The sequence below is a fragment of the Pomacea canaliculata genome, linkage group LG2, assembly GCF_003073045.1.
Source record: "Pomacea canaliculata isolate SZHN2017 linkage group LG2, ASM307304v1, whole genome shotgun sequence".
In the NCBI taxonomy this organism is placed as follows: domain Eukaryota; kingdom Metazoa; phylum Mollusca; class Gastropoda; order Architaenioglossa; family Ampullariidae; genus Pomacea; species Pomacea canaliculata.
In genome coordinates, this window is record NC_037591.1 from 17100226 (window position 1) to 17122989 (window position 22764).

At 41.3% G+C, this 22764-nt stretch overlaps 1 protein-coding gene across 7 annotated transcripts; it reads left to right on the plus strand.

The window, feature by feature from the left end:
* Positions 1-445: 445 nt before the first annotated feature.
* On the plus strand, positions 446-22655 carry LOC112558391 (fibrillin-1-like). 7 transcript variants are annotated; one of them, XM_025228864.1, is made up of 42 exons: positions 446-584; positions 1167-1294; positions 1566-1697; positions 1959-2075; positions 2343-2459; positions 2754-3008; positions 3263-3385; positions 3571-3696; positions 4044-4181; positions 4637-4762; positions 5148-5402; positions 5585-5695; positions 6042-6161; positions 6526-6642; positions 6900-7019; positions 7256-7516; positions 7760-8026; positions 8323-8451; positions 8730-8984; positions 9128-9382; positions 9629-9883; positions 10506-10763; positions 10916-11032; positions 11143-11262; positions 11559-11813; positions 12008-12127; positions 12448-12702; positions 12981-13238; positions 13409-13666; positions 14044-14301; positions 14458-14574; positions 14682-14801; positions 15698-15955; positions 16213-16325; positions 16695-16759; positions 17204-17391; positions 17711-17807; positions 18130-18288; positions 18712-18908; positions 19220-19308; positions 19719-19769; positions 19998-22655. In XM_025228864.1, the coding sequence occupies exons 2-42, from the start codon at positions 1177-1179 to the stop codon at positions 20028-20030; spliced, it is 6783 nt and encodes a 2260-aa protein (XP_025084649.1). In that variant the 5' UTR covers positions 446-584; positions 1167-1176; the 3' UTR covers positions 20031-22655. The 7 variants fall into 7 exon arrangements, with proteins under 7 accessions (XP_025084649.1, XP_025084651.1, XP_025084650.1 ...); XM_025228866.1 differs by lacking the exon at positions 13409-13666; XM_025228865.1 differs by lacking the exon at positions 9629-9883.
* Positions 22656-22764: the final 109 nt, after the last annotated feature.

A 22764-nucleotide genomic window follows, 5' to 3' on the forward strand; every position in this document is an offset into this window, starting at 1 on the left:
ATCAAGCTTTTGCACCTGAGTATCTCTGTCAACTGTCTGCTCATGTACTCCCAGTATATCTCCGACGACCAAAGTTCTTTTGTTCTCTCGTGTCTCTTCAAGCCACCTCCCGTCTGACAGCCTAATCCATTATTTTAAAATTACCCTTTCATGGAGTGGATGTGTGCCACATCATAACAGTAAAAGTAATATTTAGAATAATGTTTTCTTTTTACTGTTGTAAAATAAATAATCTCTTGTTTACCCTCTAGACATGCATACTTATTTCTATGAGCAGTTGCAGTTCCTTAATTTAAATAATTTTGCAGTAAGATCTTCAAAATTTCAGAAATTATTTTCCATTCACCCAATAACTATGTTAAGGAGGGCATGTTGTAATTATTGCATTGCGTTGCTATGGTCGGCAGGTGAAAATTGTGAAGATGATTTCGATGGCTGCGCCGATGACCCCTGCCCTTTGATGACGAACTGCACTGATCTACCTGAGGACGAGCACCGGAAGGCTGGGCGCAACAGTCCGGGGTACAATTGCACCGAGTGCCCTGTAGGATATTTGCTTAACCAGACGATCCTCAAGTGTTTGGGTGAGCAGCAGTTGGAGACTGGGTGCACAGCATGCCGCTAACTGAATAATACTTTACGCTAAGTTGAGATGAGGGCCACACGCTGGTCATAAGATTATAGCACGTGCTGAGGTCACGTGACATTAGTTGCGCTCCAGCAGCGCGTGGAGTCTTCTCAATCTAATGTTGCTATCAGTAAGGTTTCTCTTGCACGCTGTACCGTTGTCAGAAATAGTTTTAAAAATATGACATAGCATTAGTATCTCTATCTTCAGGGACAATAAAGCCATTGAAAATTTCTTTCTTTCTCTTCTGCAAATACACATTATTTTCAATTAGTTTCTCTAAGGAGTCTCTGGATAGTCCACAGTAAGCACACCTGTACCTGATTCTGTTTTCCATGCACTACTCCACTTTCCTCTGGCTCACCAATTACAAGAAAGTATTTCAAATAAATTTAATGCCTGTGTGATTTTGGATAACTGATAGAGAAGAGGTCTCCTTTGTCGTCACTGGACAGTGGTCGAGAAATCTCGCGAGAAAGTTAGGTTGTTCGTTATCTACAGGGACCGTTGCCTTATTGTTTGTTTATCACATCTCCAGACATCGACGAATGCAGCAACACATCATCCTGTTACCAAACAGCATATGCTCGAATACCCTGGGTAGTTACACCTGCACCTGTAAGACTGGCTATCGGTACTCGACACAGGACGGTGGAAGCTGCAAAGGTAAAGAGCAGATCTCACAATCTTGTAAAAATTGATGGTAATGGGTATATCTCATTATCTTATAGTACTAGTAAGGGGCAATCTCATTATCTCTTTAAACATATTTTCTTCTTTCTTTGTTTCCTTTTTTTTTCAAGCCGAGATTAGACCAATAATTGTGATGTGTACCCATGAATGGCAACGATTGTTATAGCGTGTTTTAAGGTGACATTCATGTGAAGCTTGTAACGGCCTACACAGCTTATGACAGTTGGTTTGGCTGTCTGTTCAGATATTGACGAATGCACGGAGAATACACACGACTGTAAGCATGACTGTGTCAACAACGCAGGCTCCTACGAATGCCAGTGTTTTTCTGGTTTTAAGTTGGACGCGAACAAACGCACGTGCTCAAAGATGATAAGTAAGTAATCAACACCTGTTTTGTAACTGTTTATCATAAATATTAATATATATATCTTTATATATATTTATAAATATCTACAAACACAATACAGTGAGCCAGGAGTGAAGAAGCAAGTGTCACTTAATGTTTCTATATACAAGGTAACAGCTGATGCACATGGTCGACTCTTTGTTGAAGTGGGTGGGAGGGGTAGAGAGGGACCGATGGATGGACAGGATTTGAGATTTGTAAGTTTGTCAACTGTTGTGTTGTCCTCAGCCCAAGATCCGTGTCAGGCAGCAAACATCACCTGCGCGTACGCATGCTCCAACGCCACAGGTGCTCCTGCGTGCGCGTGTCCAGCCGGCTTCGCCCCCAAAGGAGGAGCTTGTGACGGTAGGTGGCGTGGTTGTGCCGATAGGGGGCGCTGTGAGCGCTTCATTCCAGCCTTTTGATAAGTGTTGTACTCAATGTGAGGAACGTGAGTAAAGGAAGCCTAAGACAAACATGAATCAGATGCATTGTTGGTCCTTAGCACCTCGACTCCTCTTGTCATCCGCTCTTTGTTGTTGCTCATCTCTCTTTCTCTCTTTCTCTCCTTCTCTCCTCCTCTCTTTCTCTCTTTCTCTCTTTGTCTCATATTCTTGTTTCGTTTTATTGCAGACATCAACGAATGCAGTCTGGGCATCTGTTCACAGACGTGCGTCAACACAAACGGTAGTTACACCTGCTCTTGTCTCCCTGGATACCGGCTGCATTCGGACAAGGTCACGTGTGTAGGTGTGTACAGCAATTAACAAAAAAGCTTGTGTATGGCAATATCACACCTATACTTGCTCTCGCCGAAGTCTTATCTGTAGACATGCATGATAAATCGCATATTTAGAGAGAGGGTATGACCAGGTCAGCCAGGAAGCGTCAATGTCGTCACGTGTTTAGTAGATTTTAAGGCTGAGAGAGCAAACTTGCATAGGTGTGTAGATGTGAAACACACTCTATCTTTATTTCTCTCTATATATCTCTCTTTCTCCCACACATACACACATGTTTACAAGAATGTCGTCGCTGTCGCAGAGTGTCCGACCAACCAGTACGGCATCAACTGTAACATGACGTGTGAGTGTCGGGGTCGCGGCACGTGCAACAAGGTGCACGGCTGCATGTGTCAGACCGCCTGGACAGGCCCCACATGTACAACTGACGTTGACGAGTGCAAGGCATTGCCCAATGCATGTCCCCCGGGGTGGATCTGCACCAACACCAATGGTTCATACAAATGCGACTGTCCACCCGGCTACGTGAATAGCACGGTCAACAACACGTGCGTCGGTGAGCAATTTTATCTTCAGAGCAGTGCTCGTTCGGTCTGCTTTTGAGTTTTGCAATACTGTTTTGCAACATGGCATCTTATTCAGTCTTCAAGCAGGCTGTTTTAGTGACACAATAAAAGAAAAAGTTGCTCAAATTTCTCTTGCCAAACTCCGGACTGTTTACGGCACTGACTCCCTAATGGCTGATTAATTAAATGACTGACTCCCTAACTCTAGAACAAAAATTAAGCTCAGGTGCATGTGTTGTTGCAGATATTGACGAGTGCAGCTCTTACACCAGCAACTGCCCACAGTCATGTCAGAATCTACCAGGGACGTTCCAATGTACTTGCAACCCTGGCTTCATGTACATTAATAACACCAACAAATGCGAGGGTCAGTGGTCTTCCCATCAGTCTTCTGAACATCTTCTGTAGCCTTAACACTAATTTTGGTGCTCGGTGGAGGTCTTCTGGTAACAGGGATGCCGAGTTATTTCACGTACTGAAACAATACACTTGCCAGCATTAAACAGAGTAATCAAATAAATCGGTAAACTAATTAATTTCTATTTTTACCAGATATCGATGAATGTGAAACTGTAACCGATCGCTGCGAGCAGTTCTGCTACAACTTCCCAGGCTCTGCTAACTGTGAGTGCCACATGGGTTTTCACCTGGCAGACAACAGGAAAGGCTGTGTCAAAGGTAAAAAAGAATTAATTTTATCTTAGTTGTAATGCTAAACACAATCACCGAACTTTGGAAGTGAACTTTGTACATACAACCAAAGAAAACATATTTTGTAAAGATTTCTTTAAGAAAGGTCCTGTTTGAATAGCTTTCTGGCCTTTTGACAGAACTAGTTAGAATGAATATAGACAAGACAAGACAAAAATTGTGAAAAAAGTAAATTAATAAAAAAATTAACAAATGACCGGTAAATAGTTCTGCTTTTGTGACCATAGCAGTGTGTTTGAAATGTTTTCCATTTGTTAATACTAACGCTCTCATTATTTATTTACATTAATTGTGGCTTACTTACTTCATGACAGACTTTGACCCATGCGAAAATATGAACACAACATCCAATCACACTTGTGAATATGGGTGTGATGTGACGTCATCGGGCCAAGGGGAGTGCTTCTGCATGAGAGGCTACCAGGTGGCGACAGATGGCGTTCAGTGCGTAGGTGAGGACAGATACGGTATAAGGGAGACAATATGAGGGATATATTTGGATTTCAAAATAAAAGATTAATGGGAACAGAGACTGACAGATCAGAACATCAGGAGAATACTGTAATATTAAGTGAAATAGAATGATAATAACATTATTGAAATTTACAGGGTATCAAATATAAACATACACCTAACAGAAAAATTACAAGATCTCCGAAATGGAGGTTTTGACAGAAAATTAAAGGGTCTGTGACAGAACCAGAAATCAAGAGAATCTCGCTCAAAAACAAATGGTTGTTTGTGTGAATATTTAAGGAAAAACAAGCCTGTCAGAATTGGTGATGTTGTTCATTATGGTGTGATACACGTTCTTTGCTTAAAGTACCTTGAGAATGTCGTTGTTGTAGTTCTCATTGCCGTTACTATTGTAATGGTCTTATGTTTGTCCTTCTTTCCCAATCCTCAGATATCAATGAGTGTGGCAGCAACGCCACCAACAACTGTAGTCAGACGTGTTTGAACCACCCGGGAAGTTACGAGTGCGCCTGCGAGACCGGGTACAGCCTCGCTTCTGATGAGAGAACCTGCGAAGGTACATCGAGTTCTGACCAGAAGACAGCTTTACTGCGGGGAGTAGAGAGAGGGGGAGATGCAGAGTGTGAAGGAGGGAAGGGGATTGTAAACAATGTCATGACTTGTTTGTGAACTTGCTAGATACCTGACGATCTATCCCCACAACATTCAGTTGCTTCTTGTTTCTGGAAATTGCTATTTGGCTTTGTCATGTTCAGCAGTTGTCATAACTAGTTGGTGTTTGTTTCTGGTCTGTTATTTCGCTGTGCCCTGCATATCTGTAGTCACTGCAGTTTGCACTCTATAGCAGAACACCTGAAGAAAGACTGTTTATTGTTCACGGCGACCACCGTTAGACCGTCACATTATGTTTTGCTGTTACTGATGCCAACGTCTCTATGCAGCGTGCGACTCCAATCACTGGGGAGAGAACTGCAACAACACGTGCGACTGCAACCCCCTGGTTGCGAGTTCCTGTGACAAGAAGACCGGATGTGTGTGTAGCCCCGGGTGGCTGGGTACCTGGTGCGAGAAGGACCGGGATGAGTGCGTCGGCGACCCCTGTCCATCCAACTCTGACTGCGTCAACACTCAGGGCTCCTACCGCTGTGTCTGCCACCCCGGGTATTCTAACAGAGATAACGGCAGCTTTTGTTTAGGTACGTAGTACTGTCTGTGTGTGTGTGTTATACGGGGAGTGGGACCTGACAAGCGTGCACGCATACACACACTGGGTGGGCCGCAACAGCGACATGACCCTCCACGTAACTGTTTGTAACCCTCCCGGCGATCGTGCGTGTGCATGTTTGTGTTTATGTGTGTGCGTGTGTCACTTTTGCAGATGTAAACGAGTGTGATAACAACCCGTGCGATCAAACCTGTACGAACACTGAAGGCTCCTACACCTGCAGCTGCTTGGAAGGCTTCTACAGTGATGGAACCACCTGTGTAGGTGAGTTGTCACATACGTGGACACCTGTACTGGTGAATATGGGGACGCCTGTACTGTGAATATGGGGACATATGTACTGGTGAATATGGGGACGTATATACTGGTGAATATGGGGACGCCTGTACTGTGAATATGGGGACGCCTGGCCTGGTGAGCTGGTCGAAGACACTGGGACCTTTACTGGGATAACGGAAGAAATGAGTTATTCGTGCTGGTGATGTTTACAGGGTGGTTGCCTTGCCGTGATATAGCCTTAGTTGGCTCGGTGTAAAACACCATTTTCCCAATTTCCCTCGTGCTGGTGAGACCGGCATCATCATCATCATCTCTGCTATCGTTGTTACAGACATCAACGAGTGCCTGCAGGTTGGCAAGTGTTCCCAGGTGTGCCGCAACACAATCGGCAGCTTCGCCTGTGAGTGTTACGACGGTTTTGTCCTCAACATCACCAACCGCACGTGCGATGGTAAGTACAGGGCAGTGAAACCAGTTGGACCACCGCAACACGTGGTGAATAACTTTTGTCCATGACGGTTTCTTCTTTTCCCGGCTTTACTGTGTTGACATTCTCGCTTATTTCTGTCCTTCTGGATGTTGCTGTGATTTTGTTTTGGTCACACTAGGTTTGTGCTTCACTCATTTCCTTCCTTCTTTATTTTTTTCTTTGCACGGTTAACCTAGAGTAACTCCAGCTTTTGTCTTTCTCTTCTGCTGTCGTGCTGTGTTCATGTTCCTTACTCCATTTTCTTGTACTTTGCTTAAAACGTAATTAAGACTAAGGTATGATTGTGTGTCTGTGTGTGTGTGTTTGCGTGCTTGTTCGTCTGCAGTGAAAATACAGTGCACCTCCACAAACTGCAGCTATGGTTGTCGGGTGGTCAACGCCAGAGAAACCTGTTTCTGCCCACAAGGCTACCAACTGGCAGCTGATAACTTCAACTGTGAAGGTCAGTGGACGGTGTTTGTCTCTGTAAAGGACCCCCTAGTCTTTAAAAATATTCTCGCTTTATCTCTTTACCTTGCCTAAACCTCGGATCAGCGACATCGCTAGTTTCATTGTTTCCAACACTTAACATTTATTCTCTCTGTGATCATGAAAAGTGATCAATGAATTCCTGCCCCACATTAGGTCGAGATGCTGGATTGAGATGTTGGATTATCACCAGATCAGTTTGTTGATAGTTCTGTATACTTTATTTTCCAGACATAAACGAATGCCTGAACAACCCATGTGTTAACGGCAACTGCACAAACCTGAACGGTTCTTTTTCATGCAACTGTACTAGGGGTACCTTTCTGCTGCCGGACAAGGTTACATGTCAAGGTAAGTCCTTTCCCAAAGTCTTTTCTGAAAAACAAATTATTTTGTAAGTCAGTTAGTTCAGTTTGTCTGCAATTTTCGTGGCAGAAACTGAACAAACGTCGCAAGCGTTATATAAGAAATATTTTTATACAAGGATAAGCAGTTAAATCATTAATTATTCACAGACACATAAATGTTTGTACGAATTCTGTTTTAAAAAAACAGATTTTATAAATTATTGTTCTCATGTCACTCAGCATGTCCGAAAGACCGACATGGAGAGAACTGTGCATCCAACTGCACGTGCCTAACCAACAGTACTGAGAGCTGTGACCCAGTCTTTGGCATTTGCATGTGCAAGCCGGGGTGGACCGGAGACAACTGTGAGAGTGACGTGGACGAGTGTGCGGTTGTCAACTGTAACATCACGGGCAATAATGCAAAATGTCACAACACACCGGGTTCCTACAGATGTGTGTGCACTGAAGGCTTCTTTACATACTCCAACAGCTGCATTCGTAAGTATTTACAGGGTTTTTTTTAAACATCTGTGTATTGATTCAACAATTTTATTGTCTTTTTTTGCATCCACTTCTTTAATTATTCTCTGGTTTTTTCTTTTTTCTGCATTCCTTCCTTTCTTTTGCTAAGACATGAGTTAATTGGAGTGCATTGTCAAAGTTGTATCTCACTCCTTAGTGTCCTGCATATTGGCTAACTGAGACACAAGAGCAAATCTCACTGTCGTCTGCTTCTTGCAGCATGTGACGCAACTCACTACGGAAAGGAGTGCGCCAACGAATGCGCGTGCGAAAGAGGCAACACTGTGGACTGCGATGACGTCACTGGCAAGTGCACGTGTTCCAAGTACTGGACTGGCTCCAGCTGTTCAGAAGACATCAATGAGTGTAACAAGACAGACACCTGCCGAGCAGACGCAAACGAGGTGTGCCGGAATTTTGCAGGTGGATTTTCTTGCGACTGCCTTAGTGGCTACGCGCGACCATCACCTGGAGACAACTGTACAGGTGAGAGAAAAGCTCGTGAATCGACGATGATGTCATCTAATTTTATTCCTTTACTTTCAAAATTTGTTTACAGAAATCTCTCTCAAGAATGCGCTGTCAGGAAGGGTTAAAGTAGAAACAAAATACTAAGGCAGAGAACGAAAGAAAGAAAAGGTAGACAAGAAGATCCGTAAGAATAGTGTTTTGCTTGGAGTTAATAATACAAACGTTAAAGTCAATAATAACTTAGTCATAGGTCATGAGATATGTGACATCTGCGAGGACTTCATTGGTTTCTATCGACATTTTATCAACAGACATCAACGAATGTTTATACGTCGACCTCAACACTTGTAACAGAACCAGTGAAGACTGTAACAACTATCCCGGCGGCTTCAACTGCAGCTGTAAGGCTGGCTACTCCATGATTGGTCAGACATGTACAGGTGAGTGGCACGGCAGGATCTATCACTCAAATACCCGTAATATCCCGTGTAGAAAAATCATAAAGTGGCTGCTACAAATAGAAAATTTCTTTTAAAATTTTATTATTGAGTCATTAAAGCAAAGACCGTTCTTTTTCCTTTCTTCAGTCAAGAAACACTGCTCATATATCTACAATGACTCAAAAACTTCTTTCGAAGCTTGCATTATACTATATATATATTGCTAACGCTCGAGGGAATTAAAAAAAAAAGTAATCTTTCCTGGAATCTGATTACAGTCTGCTCGGCCTTCAAGTACGGGTTCGGGTGTTCTTCCAACTGCCAGTGTGACGTCAACAATAGTCAGTCGTGCGATCCATTTACTGGCAGCTGTACATGCAAGCAGGGATGGACAGGAGCAAACTGTGACAAAGACATTGACGAATGCCTAAGCAATCCGTGTGTAAATGGCAGCTGCACAAACCTAAATGGTTCATTCTCGTGCAACTGCAATCCGGGTAGTGGTCTCCTCACTGACAACGTCACATGTGTAGGTCAGTATAGCTTTAAAGAAAAAACCTTCTCGAACTTATAACATAAGTACAAATGTCAGTCCTTCTACTTGAAATTTAAAATAACAATACAAATATTTTAAACAATTTAATTTTGCATCTAACGTATGATTCCTGTCATCCAGCCTGCTCACCTTTCAAGTACGGACAAAACTGTGCTTTCAACTGCACCTGTGACGTCAACAACACCCAGACGTGTGATCCGGTTACGGGTAACTGCACATGCAAGCAGGGATGGAACAGTACAAATTGTAACGTCGACATCGACGAATGTCTGAGCAGTCCATGTGGTAATAGAAGCTGTACAAACCTCAATGGTTCGTACGAGTGCAGCTGTAGTCCGGGTAGTTTCCTTCAGCCTGACAACGTCACATGTCAAGGTAAGAGCAATTTAAAACTATACTCTGGCAGAAAAAAAATCGTTGTAATGTATAAATTAAATGTTTCCCTCGAGCTAAAGTTTCAAACTGTAGTTCTGGTAGAACTAAATAACTGTTAAATTTAAGTTTTGGAGGATACTAAGTCCATAATATTAGGACTTAAGACTTCAAAGCAGTTTTATCGGCATATTAATGGTTTAATATACCCCCAGTCTAAAAAAAAATTGAATTGTTGCTTCCATCCAGTCTGCTCACCTTTCAAGTACGGGCGAGACTGTGCTTTCAACTGCACATGTGACGTCACCAGCACCCAGACATGTGATCCGGTTACGGGTAACTGCACATGCAAGCAGGGATGGAACGGTGCAAATTGTAACGTCGACATTGACGAATGTCTGAACAGTCCATGTGTTAACGGCAGCTGTACAAACCTCAATGGTTCATACACGTGCAGCTGTAGTCCGGGTACTTTCCTCCAGCCGGACAACGTCACATGTCAAGGTTAGTTCAGCCACGACATCGACAGGTCTTTTGGGGGGAAAAACTTCTTTTCATTTATTTTCTATTAATGTAAGTTATATACAGTCTATTGTGGAATAGGTAAACGTCTGCTTTACTATGTTATTGGTTCAATTGCTTTAAGTATTTATTGCTGACACTTGTTCAACAATCCACAAATAAAGTCTGACACATCGATTCTTTGGAACTCCAAAGAAAACAGAGGAGCTGTCACTTTATGCCAACATATTTGCTTACACTTTTTTGTAGCCTTCACAAGCTTCAAGTATGGGACAAACTGTGCATCCAGCTGCTTTTTTTCTTAGAATATGTGTCTTCGATTTATTTTTATTTGTTTTGTTGTTGTTGTTGTTGTTGTTGTTGTTGTTGTTGTTGTTGTGTGTGTGAATTCGACATTTCGACTGTGTTTCTTTGTACAGTAGGTAAATACCATCAAGGTTTTTTTTGTTTTATTGTTTACTAATATTTCATTCATTGCGACTCTGTTCCTTCGCTCGTATGGCCACATAGCAAAGTCAACATAATGGAAGTAGCTTTGTTTAAATGTAACATCAGTTTTATTTGACATTGTTCAGTCACTTTACCTGACACCTTGATTGTCCAGAATGTCCAAGAGGCACGTTCGGCAAAGACTGCTCCTCTAACTGCACGTGTAACATCAACAAGACTGTGAGCTGTGACCCGGTTAATGGCAGCTGCACGTGCAAGCCGGGGTGGACCGGACCCACCTGCGACGATGACTTCAATGAATGTGCATACAATCCTTGCACTAACATCAGCCAGTCCTGGTGTAGCAACACAGTGGGCTCCTTCAAGTGCATTTGCAATGAAGGTTACATCGACAACTCCAGCCTGTGTCTGCGTAAGCGCCTTATCGCTTGGTGTCAATATTTATTTGTTACATCACCAGTGAGTTCAATCTGTTTAATTTAAACACATTACAACAAGATGTTGCATGTATGCGTCCTAGCACTCGCACGCTGTTGATGTTTGACTGTGTGGTTGTCTGTGTAGCTAAGACTCAGTGCACCTCCAAGAACTGTACCCAAGAATGCGCAATCCGCAATGTGACAGAGGAGTGTTACTGCAATCGTGGCTACACTCTGGCCTCAGATGGAATAAACTGCATAGGTGAGTGTCAACCATGGGGATTGGTTCATTCTTTGTGTCCATCAAACTATGAACTTCTTACATTTATATGTGGAAAAACCTGTTTCTAACTGTTCCACGGTTCATTGCAGACACTGATGAATGTATAAGCAGTCCATGTGTAAACGGAAATTGCACAAACCTCAGCAATTCCTTCTCGTGCAGCTGTAGTCCAGGGAGCGCGCTTCAGCCTGATAACGTCACGTGTCAAAGTAAGTTTGTGCAAAAGGCAAACTGTATGAATTTCTCCATTTCTTAATAATCATAATAATTATCATAATCATCATCATCATAATCATAGATTTTTTTCTGTAACCTGCATAAATATGAACTTATGCCTTTAAAAGGCTAGTACTTTCCAACATCTTGACAATCTGCTCAAGCTTCACAATCGTTACATACAAAGAGTTTGCAACTGCTCCATACATATTACGAGAACACTATGAGGAAAAATGCTTTTTTTTTTTTTTTTTTGAGAAGATTTGAAATTTGAAACCTTATTGTGCAGCCTGCTCACGTTTCAAGTACGGGCAAGACTGTGCTTTCAACTGCACCTGTGACGTCACCAACACCCAGACGTGTGATCCGGTTACGGGTAACTGCACATGCAAGCATGGATGGAACGGTACAAATTGTAACGTCGACATCGACGAATGTTTGAGCAGTCCGTGTCTTAACGGCAGCTGTACAAACATCAATGGTTCATACACGTGCAGCTGTAGTCCGGGTAGTTTCCTTCGACCTGACAACGTCACATGTCAAGGTAAGAGCAATTTAAAAGTAACCGTTCTCTGGCGGAACAAAAGTCGTAATGTAAATTAAAATGTTTGCCTGAAGCTAAAGTTTCAAATAAACTATAGTTCGGGAAGAACTAAATAACTGTAAAATTAAAGTTTAAATAGATACTTTAAGATATTTGGAGAAACCTGTTTCTAACTGTTCCACGGTTCATTGCAGACATTGATGAATGTCAAAGCACTCCATGTGTAAATGGAAATTGCACGAACCTCAACAATTCCTTCTCGTGCAGCTGTAGTCCAGGGAGTGTGCTTCAGCCTGATAACGTCACATGTCAAAGTAAGTTCGTGCAAAAGGCAAACTGTATAAATTTCTAAATCTCTCTTTCTCACCTCTTGAATTCAATATAAAATTTGTTTCTTAATCATCAATTAATCAATCAATATCAGAATTTTTTCTGTAACCTGCATAAATATGAACTTATGCCTTTAGAAAGCAATTGCTTTCCAACATTATGACAATCTGCTCAGGCTTCACAATCATTTCGTAGCAAGAGTTTTCAATTGCTTTATTCACATCGTAAGCACACTACATGTACTAGGAGTAAAACTTTTTTTATTCTTTGGAGAAGCTTTCAAATTTGACACATTATTGTGCAGCCTGCTCACGTTTCAAGTACGGGAAAGACTGTGCTTTCAACTGCACATGTGACGTCACCAACACCCAGACATGTGATCCGGTTACGGGTACCTGCACATGCAGGCAGGGATGGAACGGTACAAACTGTAACGTCGACATTAACAAATGTCTGAACAGTACATGTGTTAACGGCAGCTGTACAAACCTCAATGGTTCATACACGTGCAGCTGTAGTCCGGGTAGTTTCCTTCAGTCTGACAACGTCACATGTCAAGGTAAGTTCAGCCACGACACCGACAGGTCTTTTGGATAGAAAAATTCAATTTCACAATTTCAACTTTGTATTCACTTAGTGTAAGTTATATGCAGTCTTTTGAGGAAAATATACACGTGTGCTTTACTTAGTTATTGCTACAATAGCTTAAACTATTTGTACTGGTCACTTGTTTTGTAATTAACAAATAAAGTCTGACACACAGAATCTCTGGAACGCGAAAGAAAACAGAAGAGTTGTCACTTTATGCCAACATATTTGCTTACACTTTTATTCTAGCCTGCACAAGCTTCAAGTATGGGACAAACTGTGCATCCAGCTGCACGTGTACAGCAAGTAGGACAGTCAGCTGTGACCCTGTCAACGGCACGTGCACGTGTAAGACAGGTTGGACAGGTGTCAACTGTGATCTGGATGAGGATGAATGTACTCTGAACGCCTGTAGTAACGTGTCCAACAGCTACTGTAACAACACAGACGGGTCTTACAGCTGCCTGTGTAAAGATGGTTTCTACAATTCATCTGGCCAATGCACTCGTGAGTATACTTTCTTCACTATTCTTTTTTCTTTCTTCATCATTTTCTTTCTGTCTTCTACTGTCACGGAAACAGTCTTTGCTTCTTCCAGAGATTTGTGTCTTATATCTGCAGCTTTTATTTAACACACCATGATTTGTTTAAAATATTTGCTTACACTTTTATTCTAGCCTGCACAAGCTTCAAGTATGGGACAAACTGTGCATCCAGCTGCACGTGTACAGCAAGTAAGACACTCAGCTGTGACCCTGTCAACGGCACGTGCACGTGTAAGACAGGTTGGACAGGTGTCAACTGTGATCTGGATGTGGATGAGTGTAATCTGAACGCCTGTAGTAACGTGTCCAACAGCAACTGTAGCAACACAGACGGGTCTTACAGCTGCCTGTGTAAAGTCGGTTTCTACAATTCTTCTGGCCAATGCACTCGTGAGTATACACTCTTCATCATCATCCTCGTTCTTCTACTGTCATGGAAACTATGCTACTTTTCCTCCACTGATTTTTCTTGTATATCTACAGCTTTCTTTCTTAGAACATGTGTTTTCGATTAACTTTTATTTATTTTCTGTGCACACAACATTCTGACTGTGTTTCTATGTAGAGAAAGTAAATACCATCAGGTTTTGTTTTGTTTTGTTGTTTACTAATATTTGGCGTTAAGATTATACATTCATAAGGACACTGTTCCTTCGCTCATATGGCCACGTAGCAAAGTCAACATAATGGAAGTATCTTTGTTTAAATGTAACATCAGTTTTATTTGACATTGTTCAGTCACTTTACCTGACACCTTGATTGTCTAGAATGTCCAAGAGGCACGTTCGGCAAAGACTGCTCCTCTAACTGCACGTGTAACATCAACAAGTCTGTGAGCTGTGACCCGGTTAATGGCAGCTGCACGTGCAAGCCGGGATGGACCGGACCCACCTGCGACGATGACTTGAATGAATGTGCATACAGTCCTTGCACAAACATCAGCCAGTCCTGGTGTAGCAACACAGTGGGCTCCTTCAAGTGCATTTGCAATGACGGTTACATCGACAACTCCAGCCTGTGTCTGCGTAAGCCCCTTATCGCTTGCTGTTAATATTTATTTGTTACTTTGTTACGTTCACCAGTGAGTTCAATCGGTTTAACTTAAACACATTATCTACAAGATATTGTGTGTCCGTGCACTCGCACGCTGTTGATGTTTGACTATGTGGTTGTCTGTGTAGCAAAGACTCAGTGCACCTCCAAGAACTGTAGCCAAGGATGCGCAATCCGCAATTTGACAGAGGAGTGTTACTGTAATCCTGGCAACACTCTGACCTCAGATGGAATAAACTGCATAGGTAGGTGACAGTCATGTGACTTCGTTCATCCGCTGTCCGTCAAACTTTATACTTTGTAAATGTTTGGTGAAAAAGAATGTTTCTAACTGTTTCATGGTTCATTGCAGACACTGATGAATGTCAAAGCAGTCCATGTGGAAACGGCAATTGCACAAACCTCAACAATTCCTTCTCGTGCAGCTGTAATCCGGGTAGTTTCCTTCTACCTGACAACGTCACATGTCAAGGTCAGTTCAACGACACATCGACAGGCATTTTCGGAAAAGAAACTTCTTTGTAGAACGCTTTCTATGTATTTATTTCCTTTTCTTGAAATCAATATAAAATTTGTTTGATATTGATTTATCATTATCGTAATTACAGATTTTTTTTAGAAACCTGTTTGTATTTTAATTCGTCTCTTCAAGTAATATACAAGATCCTAAAAAAAATTGTCTGAAACATCATAATATAAATTAAGTGTTACATTTTGTGTATAGTTGAAGATTACAAAAAAATTAAACACTAATTGGTCCAAATCACTTAAAGTTAAATAATATTAGAGAAATATTTTACCATTAAACCTTAAACGTTTTTGTCAACTCTTGATCGATATTATCCACGTTTATATAAAAATAACTCGGCTTGCTCGGTTTCTATCCTTTTAAATGCCTACAAGCAAAATGCGCCGTTACCTCACAGCCACCATCAGATGTTGTTTGATCATTTGTAGAATGCAGACATTAAGTGTGATCAACAACAACAACAACAACAACAACAACAACAAAAGGGGCTGCTTACACTTCAAAGTTAAAAATTCTTTGCCCCCCCCCCCTCCCCCAAGACCTGTTTCCGTTTGTGCGCTACAAGGATGGGAAATGTCTCGGTATAACGAAAACTTTGACATCTGCCATTGCTGCTACTGCTGCCGTTGTTATCAGTTGCTATGTGTTGGCACGAACCTGTTGGTATAGTGTTGTCTTCTGCAAAACACCTACCGTGTAGTTGTGTTTGTTTAGTGATGTTTTCTATCCTAGTAAGAAGAAAATGTTTGACAAGCAATAAACAGGTATTGATGCTTCAGACTGTGGATATATGCAAGCTGATGATGTTAACATTAAGACATTGATTTTTTTTTTTCTAGCTTGCCCAAGCTTCAAATATGGGGTAAATTGTGCGTCCAACTGTGCGTGTAAACTAAACAACACCAACAGCTGCAACCCAGTCAGCGGCACCTGCACGTGTAAGACAGGTTGGACAGGTGCGAACTGTGACACCGACATCAACGAGTGCCAGCGGAACGCTTGTAGCAATGTGTCCAACACCATCTGCAGTAACACAGACGGCTCTTACACCTGTCTTTGCAAAGACGACTACGTCAACACTTCTGGCCAGTGTTTGTGTAAGCATTTACAAGCCACCTGCTCCTGTGTAAAGTCAGTTTGTTTGAAAAGCTTTGTCTGTCTGATGCTCTTTTGTAATCAATCCTTGTCACGTAATCATCAATAATTAATGTCATCTTTTGGGGCAACTATTTACTACTTGGTCGGGACAGTATTTACAGAAGGTCAGCTAGAGTTTGTTTTTACTTAATCACTTTGAATATTCTCATGTGTTTATTTAGGAACATGTTATTAGAAACCACGTGTCTGTGTGCAGTGCCAGAGAGGACCTACCGTGTGACGGCAGTCTTCATATTTGAGGAGACATACGATTTGTCCAACAATAACTCTGCCAAATACCAAAATTTGAAGAGGATAATCCATGATGCTGTGAGCCGACTTTTATGTTATTTTACTTAATTTTTAATGGTGTGCGCTGGTTTGTAATCTTTGATTTTGATGAATAATGTTGGAAGGAGAAGGAAAAATGGAAGTAGACCGTTAAGATAAGCAACAGATTTAATCACGTGGCCTTTTAGTGATAAAATCGATGTATCTCCCCAACACAAGGGAAATATATGTAGATAAATATTCAAAGATGTTGAAATTTGCTCTTCCCAGACATGCAAGTGCACAACCACACACACACACCCTCAATTGCAGATAAAACAAAATCTCAGCTGTATTCTTTAAAAATAATCAGCCTAAACGATTCTTTTCACCTTTATAACGACTTCTTCAACTTTGTTCGGGTCGCAGCTCGTCGCCTTCTGGAAAAATTCTACTTCAGGTTTATTCAAAGATTATGTCATCCTCCTCTTAAGGTACGTATCAAATTTTCATTGTCTTATTCTTTATCTTTCTTCCCTCTCTTTTCCGCTCTCCCCCACCCACATGCACGAACGCACAAATACAGACGCGCCTGCACCCAATCATACACATGCACGCTCACTCCACGAACTCATGCACTTACACAAATGTTAAGTCTGGCTACTTGGATTTATCATTACAGTATCTACCTTGTCTTTGTAATCACAACACACAGCTGCATGAGCTTCCTCTCCCATCGCGAAATACTCAAGAACCTTTTTTGAACCTGACACGACTTCATTTCTAGATGTCAATCAAAGAAAAACAACAGATTGCCAGATAAAATATTCGATGATGATACTTTCACTGTCACTGTTTATTGAAAGTAAACACCATCGTCATACAGACCTTTTCGTCAGCTCCTCAACATTTCATCGCTTCTCTTGTTTTTCCTCCAGCAATGGCAGCGTCAAGGTGGATGGTTTGCTGTATATGGACCCGAATCAGCTGAAGTCTGCTGATAACTGGGCCAGCCTGACAGACGGACATGCTGCCAGGGCGATAGAAGACCTGGCCAACAAAGACAGCCTGCCTGTCAACAACACTCTCGTACCCTTGAAGGAAGTTCTCTATAACAACAATGTAGGTAAGAAAAGTCGACTAGGATGCCAACAAGGATCAGGAACTGCTCTGAACGCTGCTCGTGTTGTTTCCAGGACTGTTGAGCGATTGGCATTCTAGTTTATGTCACCATTTCAGTTTATGAACTTATGATTCGTTTATCACGAAACATTCCGCAGACTACCATACCAGCAAAAGTAAATGTTTCTCAATATTATAACAGTCAGATACAAATGAAACAAAAGAGTAAACTGTCATATTTCCACGATACTCTTAGAAAAACAGAACCTGTCAATGATATGTTATTGTTTATCTTACTTGGACCATTGTAATTTTTATGACAGTCAGTAAACATCAAGAGGTCTGCGACACCTTTTACATGATCCGCAGCTGCAATGATTCCTACACATGTGAGGCGATAGACAACATACCTCAGTGCAGGTGAGGAGTTTTCTTTAAACTTCTGTTGATTTAAACCCTGCATCTTATCTAGGCGAGAACCTCTTGTGGTTAATGGTGTCAAAGGGTTACTGGGTCACGTGACTGAGAGGAGTGTAGCAGAGGTCTGTGAGCGTTGTGAGCTCACTAAGATGAGAGTGACTCAGTTCACATTATAATTAGTGCCTGTAATCAGTGAGGTTTGGTGTGTAGTTTACAGAAACTAGAAATCGAGCAACTAGTTGTGCAGCAGTTCTTGTAGAATCCCTGAAGATCTTTCTCATCATGTTCGTGCCATCATGCATGTGACGCCATCTGTGTGCAGCCCCGTGTACACTAGCAACACCTACAAGCTTGTCATCGGTCTCAGTGTGGGCATCCCTCTCTTCGTCATCCTTATCGTCGCCATCGGAGTCATCGTTTTCCTCTGCCTGAGGCGGCGCCGGCGGAAAGCGCACAGTATTCCGTCAGACGCGTCGGACGAGTAAGTGTGTCGCCGTTAGAAAGTGTGAAGGAGATAAAGTAAGAGAAAGAAAATATCCAGTGTTTGGGTTGTTTGATGCACATTTTTGCTGCAAGCGTCTGCTGATCTGTGAAGAGTGCATTAACCATTATATAAGATTTATATAAGATATGCTAGGAGGGCTTTAATTATTATTGTGGTGTTGAGGGAAAATCTTGACTCAAACTCCTAAGATATAAATTCATATTTTTATCTGATTGTATGGCTTTGGTCTATATATTATATGAACAAAAATTGCGCCTTAAATAATAAAGAAAGAAACTATGAAAGGATGCGCATAAGAAACATTAATATTCGCAATTTATTCATTTTTCAGACTAGGGAGGTCAGGAAAATGCAATGGCTACAACTTGTTATTAGAATTCTGTGCACATCTTTTTCCAGCTTCCACAGCATCTTTGCTAGCCGGTTGGCTCCCAAGGGCAGCTGGGGGGCCGCCAACCGGTTGTCGATGTACACACCAGACAACCTCTCAATAGCCACCAGTCAGACCAGCGGCCAGGGCAAGCTGTTGAAGAGAGTTCAGCTCCGGCGGGCCTCGGACTTTGCAGCCTCGCCCTGGTACGACAATGTCCGTCCAGGTCAGTGCTACTTGCCATGTGTCCGACAGCTCCCAATATTTGCACAGGTGTTTTTAGGTGGATAGAGATCTACACCCTTCTTCCTGGCTTTCTAATTATATAAATATAAAAAGGGAGATATAAATGCACCCGGATTTAAAAAAAAACAAGCGTTATTTTTGTATCTATATGTGCTGCTAACATCATAAGCGAAAAAAAGTGAATTTGAAGACAGAATGTAATCAACGTTGACAGCGGATACTGAAGCGGGCATGTTTGGTCCTGCGCATAGTTTCAACTAAAATTATATTTATGATGTTTCTTTTTCACAGAGGGAGCATATGTAGAAGAAAGCGACAGAGCAGAAGCATCCACCTTCTCTTGGGAATACATGTTCCATCTCTTGGAGCCTCATCGAGAGGTAAGCACTGGGTGCAGACAGTGGGTTGATGTCGGCAAACAAATGGCACACGTTAATGAGTGAAGGGGTGCATAAATCGTAGACACCAGGCTGGTAATTTTTTTTAAAACAGATTTTAGTCTTGATCCTCAAAAAAATATAGTCCGCTGGGTAACTCACAAAACAGATATAGATTGCACGGATAAAGTGATGTCTTATGTTGGATTCCATCCCGAGGCAGATTTGTGACAACAGCTATATAGATACATCCATTATCAGTTGAAGATAATTGTTTTATTTTTACAGCCATTTCCATAAGATATTTGTTGAATCCATTGCCAGACGCGGGAATCAAAATCTATACAATTTCTCTCTCTCTCATACACACACGTGTTTCCTCCTCTATTAAAATTGCATCTTGTTTTCGACAGTTTGAGATCCAGAGGCCTCAGGTTACAGAAACGCCGAATCCAGCTTTTACTGTGAGTATTTACCTTCAGGTCATTGAGCTGAGATAAATTACCAACGCCATTTTCGATTATATATTTATACGAGTGACAGATTCACATATCTTGTTGTGTTTTCCTTTTGGGATTCGGTAAAAATAATACGAGATTAAAAAAAATCAAAGTAAAAGTCGAATTCCTTAAAACATGTCTATAACGCCGTTAATGGTCTCCGTTAACTTTACCTTTCCTCTTTGTTCACAGCCTCCTCGGCAACATCCAGATTCCATGGCTTGAAAGTCCTTCTGGATTTTATTAATGAAAAGTCCTGAGACTAAAAAGTGCATTAAAACCTCTTGCCCTTCGACCAAATCGTGCATGGGGCGATGAGAATGGCACTGTCAGGCAACGTGTGCAATGTCCTGTGTGGATGTCAGAAGGGCATCCATGACCTACACGTGTACCTTCTGTGACACAGAACTATGGCGCCTGTTCTCCTGCTGGTGGTCAAAACGTTTGAACACATGTCGGAATAAACTCGTTATTATGTATGTTTATTTTCGAAATGGTTGGACTTTGTGTCTCAGCAGCAAAACATCGACACCTACAGTTCTGACTGTCGACAGCAAGTTCGAAGCGAAGTTAAAAAAATGTTTTTTTGTTCGTTTGTTTTTTTGGGGAAAAAAATTAAATCGTGTGCTGTCCTTTGGAGGAACCCATCGCAGGACAGACTGGATTTTTTTTTCTTTTTGTCTTAAGCATCTCTAAACCACCACAGTTCATTGCTATCGCCGTCTAACTATACCCACAAGACTCAAGTGTCATCGAATTCAAGTGTTAACAAGTGACAGTTCTGGACACCTCACTTCCAAAAGACCTTTTGGCATCGTGACTGTTTCATGTGGTTGATGTTCCATGTCTTCATGCTGACAGTGCCAGTGTGTTGGGAGTTGCTTAATTCAAGTTCTCAGCATATAATTAGCCAGTGCCTTGTCATACCTACGATGCTATCAATTGATGCTAATATGCAACCTGACGATGCCTGTAACACGTGATATCATGGATGATTGTTTGATGATCTGCCAAATCATTCCGTTGTGTTCTTGTCGTTAAACATTTCCTGTGGTACCTTGGAAGTGGAGAGTGGGCAAGATAGAGTGAAAGAGAGATTACTTTTACGATGTGTGTGTGTGGGCGCGCGTATATATGGGTGTGTGCGTCCATGATGTATCTAGTTTTATACTAATACATAATTATAATGTCATTTATACAACCAGCAGCAGCATATTTTATTAAAAATAACATGTTTCTTCAACAATATTTGTTTATTATCATGAAATAAGGCGTCCGACAGTGAAATGGTAAAGCAGGGTTGTAATGGTTTTATTGCATAATAAATTGGAAATGAGCAATAATACACGTTTATTTATTCAAGACATTTTTTTTAAATTTATTTTTAGCAAACAGTTGAAAATCTAATTTAAAATTTTTTTCAAAAAATAAACATATGACCCTCCCTGTCAATAATCTCTTCTATGCACTTTTATCAGTATAAACATGATCTTGCCTTCCAAAGAAATATTCCGCTAGTCCTCAATTCACTGAATGTTCCGAGTGAGAGGAAGAAATCCAGGAGTGCCCTTGGGAGAAGAGACTCAGATTGTAAGATGGAAGCTGTGTTCGGGACCATGTTTATTTGTATCTACTATTCTGTGGCTGTTACGATTACAAGAAGCTGTTACTGTGCCTTTATTATTTTAGCAGTGCTGTGGCAACATTAAGAGGCAATCAATAAACCGCCTAATCAAACTTGTGATCCTTTTTAACATTATTAATTTTACACGCTGTTCTTGTTCTTTTCATTGTACAACGGTCAAGCTGTAAATACACTACGTGTTCATTATCTCTTCAATGAACAACTAATATTTTTCTTTGTTTCACTGTTCACAGCTCGCATATTTGTACCTGAAACATATGGTTATTTATTCTGCTCAAAAATTGTAAATGCAAGTGAACTTTCTTGGTGGCTGGGATATTTTGCAGTCTTTCATATGTTATCAAAAGGTCTATAGTCCTATATTACTGTAATGTAGTTTGCCCTACAATTTGCATGTTCATTCATCGAAAGGTCTGTAGTTCGAAATCCAGCGTATCGCTAAAACTGTCGTCTTTCTTGTCACATTTGTTCCGAAGCTGCTTATTTTGATAGAAAAGTGTTGTAACCTGGGGGTACTTTTACTGCCCAGAGGAGTTCGGAAAGACCTGGTGCCATGGAGACAAATTCTTCGAAAAGTGATTTGTAGTCGGTGCTCACCTGTCCTTGCGATGACAACCAGCATGTGTCTCCACTCCCAGACCACAACAGTGTGTTACCTGGTTCAGATGATGTCTGCTTTACAAAACAGTATTTCTTTTCGTGGATACAAAACATAAGGACCTGGAAGGAACAAATGCTAATGTGTTGCAGCAACCAACAGCAGACTTCAGTGATGAGTGGGACGGCATTGAGGACAGACTGTAATGATCAGAAAACGGAACGAAGAAAAGTATTGAACTGCAACGCCACCTAGTGACGCACATTCCTATTATCGAGTGTGTTGTTGCTTGTCGCCATCATCATTAATAGGCATTTAGAATGATATAGTTTCAATAGCCAATTCTTTATAAGCGATAATAAAGAGAATGACTGACAAGAATAAGTGTTTGCTGAACAGAAAAACGATGATTTCAAGACGCCCAAATAGAATGTGACACTTTTTCCGTGACATTTTCTGCATGTTAATGTGATAAAACGTATCAAAATAATCAGTGCAATTGATGTTTGATGTTCAGTAAGGACGCTGAGGAGAGGTCAGGTCTTGTGCGAGAGGAGAAATGAGGAAGATTCTATTATTTTTGGAAATAAAAATTATACAATTATAATCACTCGTAGGAATGTTGATCCTAGTTTCGTGGTGTGTCTGTGTGTGTGAAAATATGGAGTTTACATTGAAAGAAAAGTGAAAGAAGTGAGACGACGAAAAATTCGAAT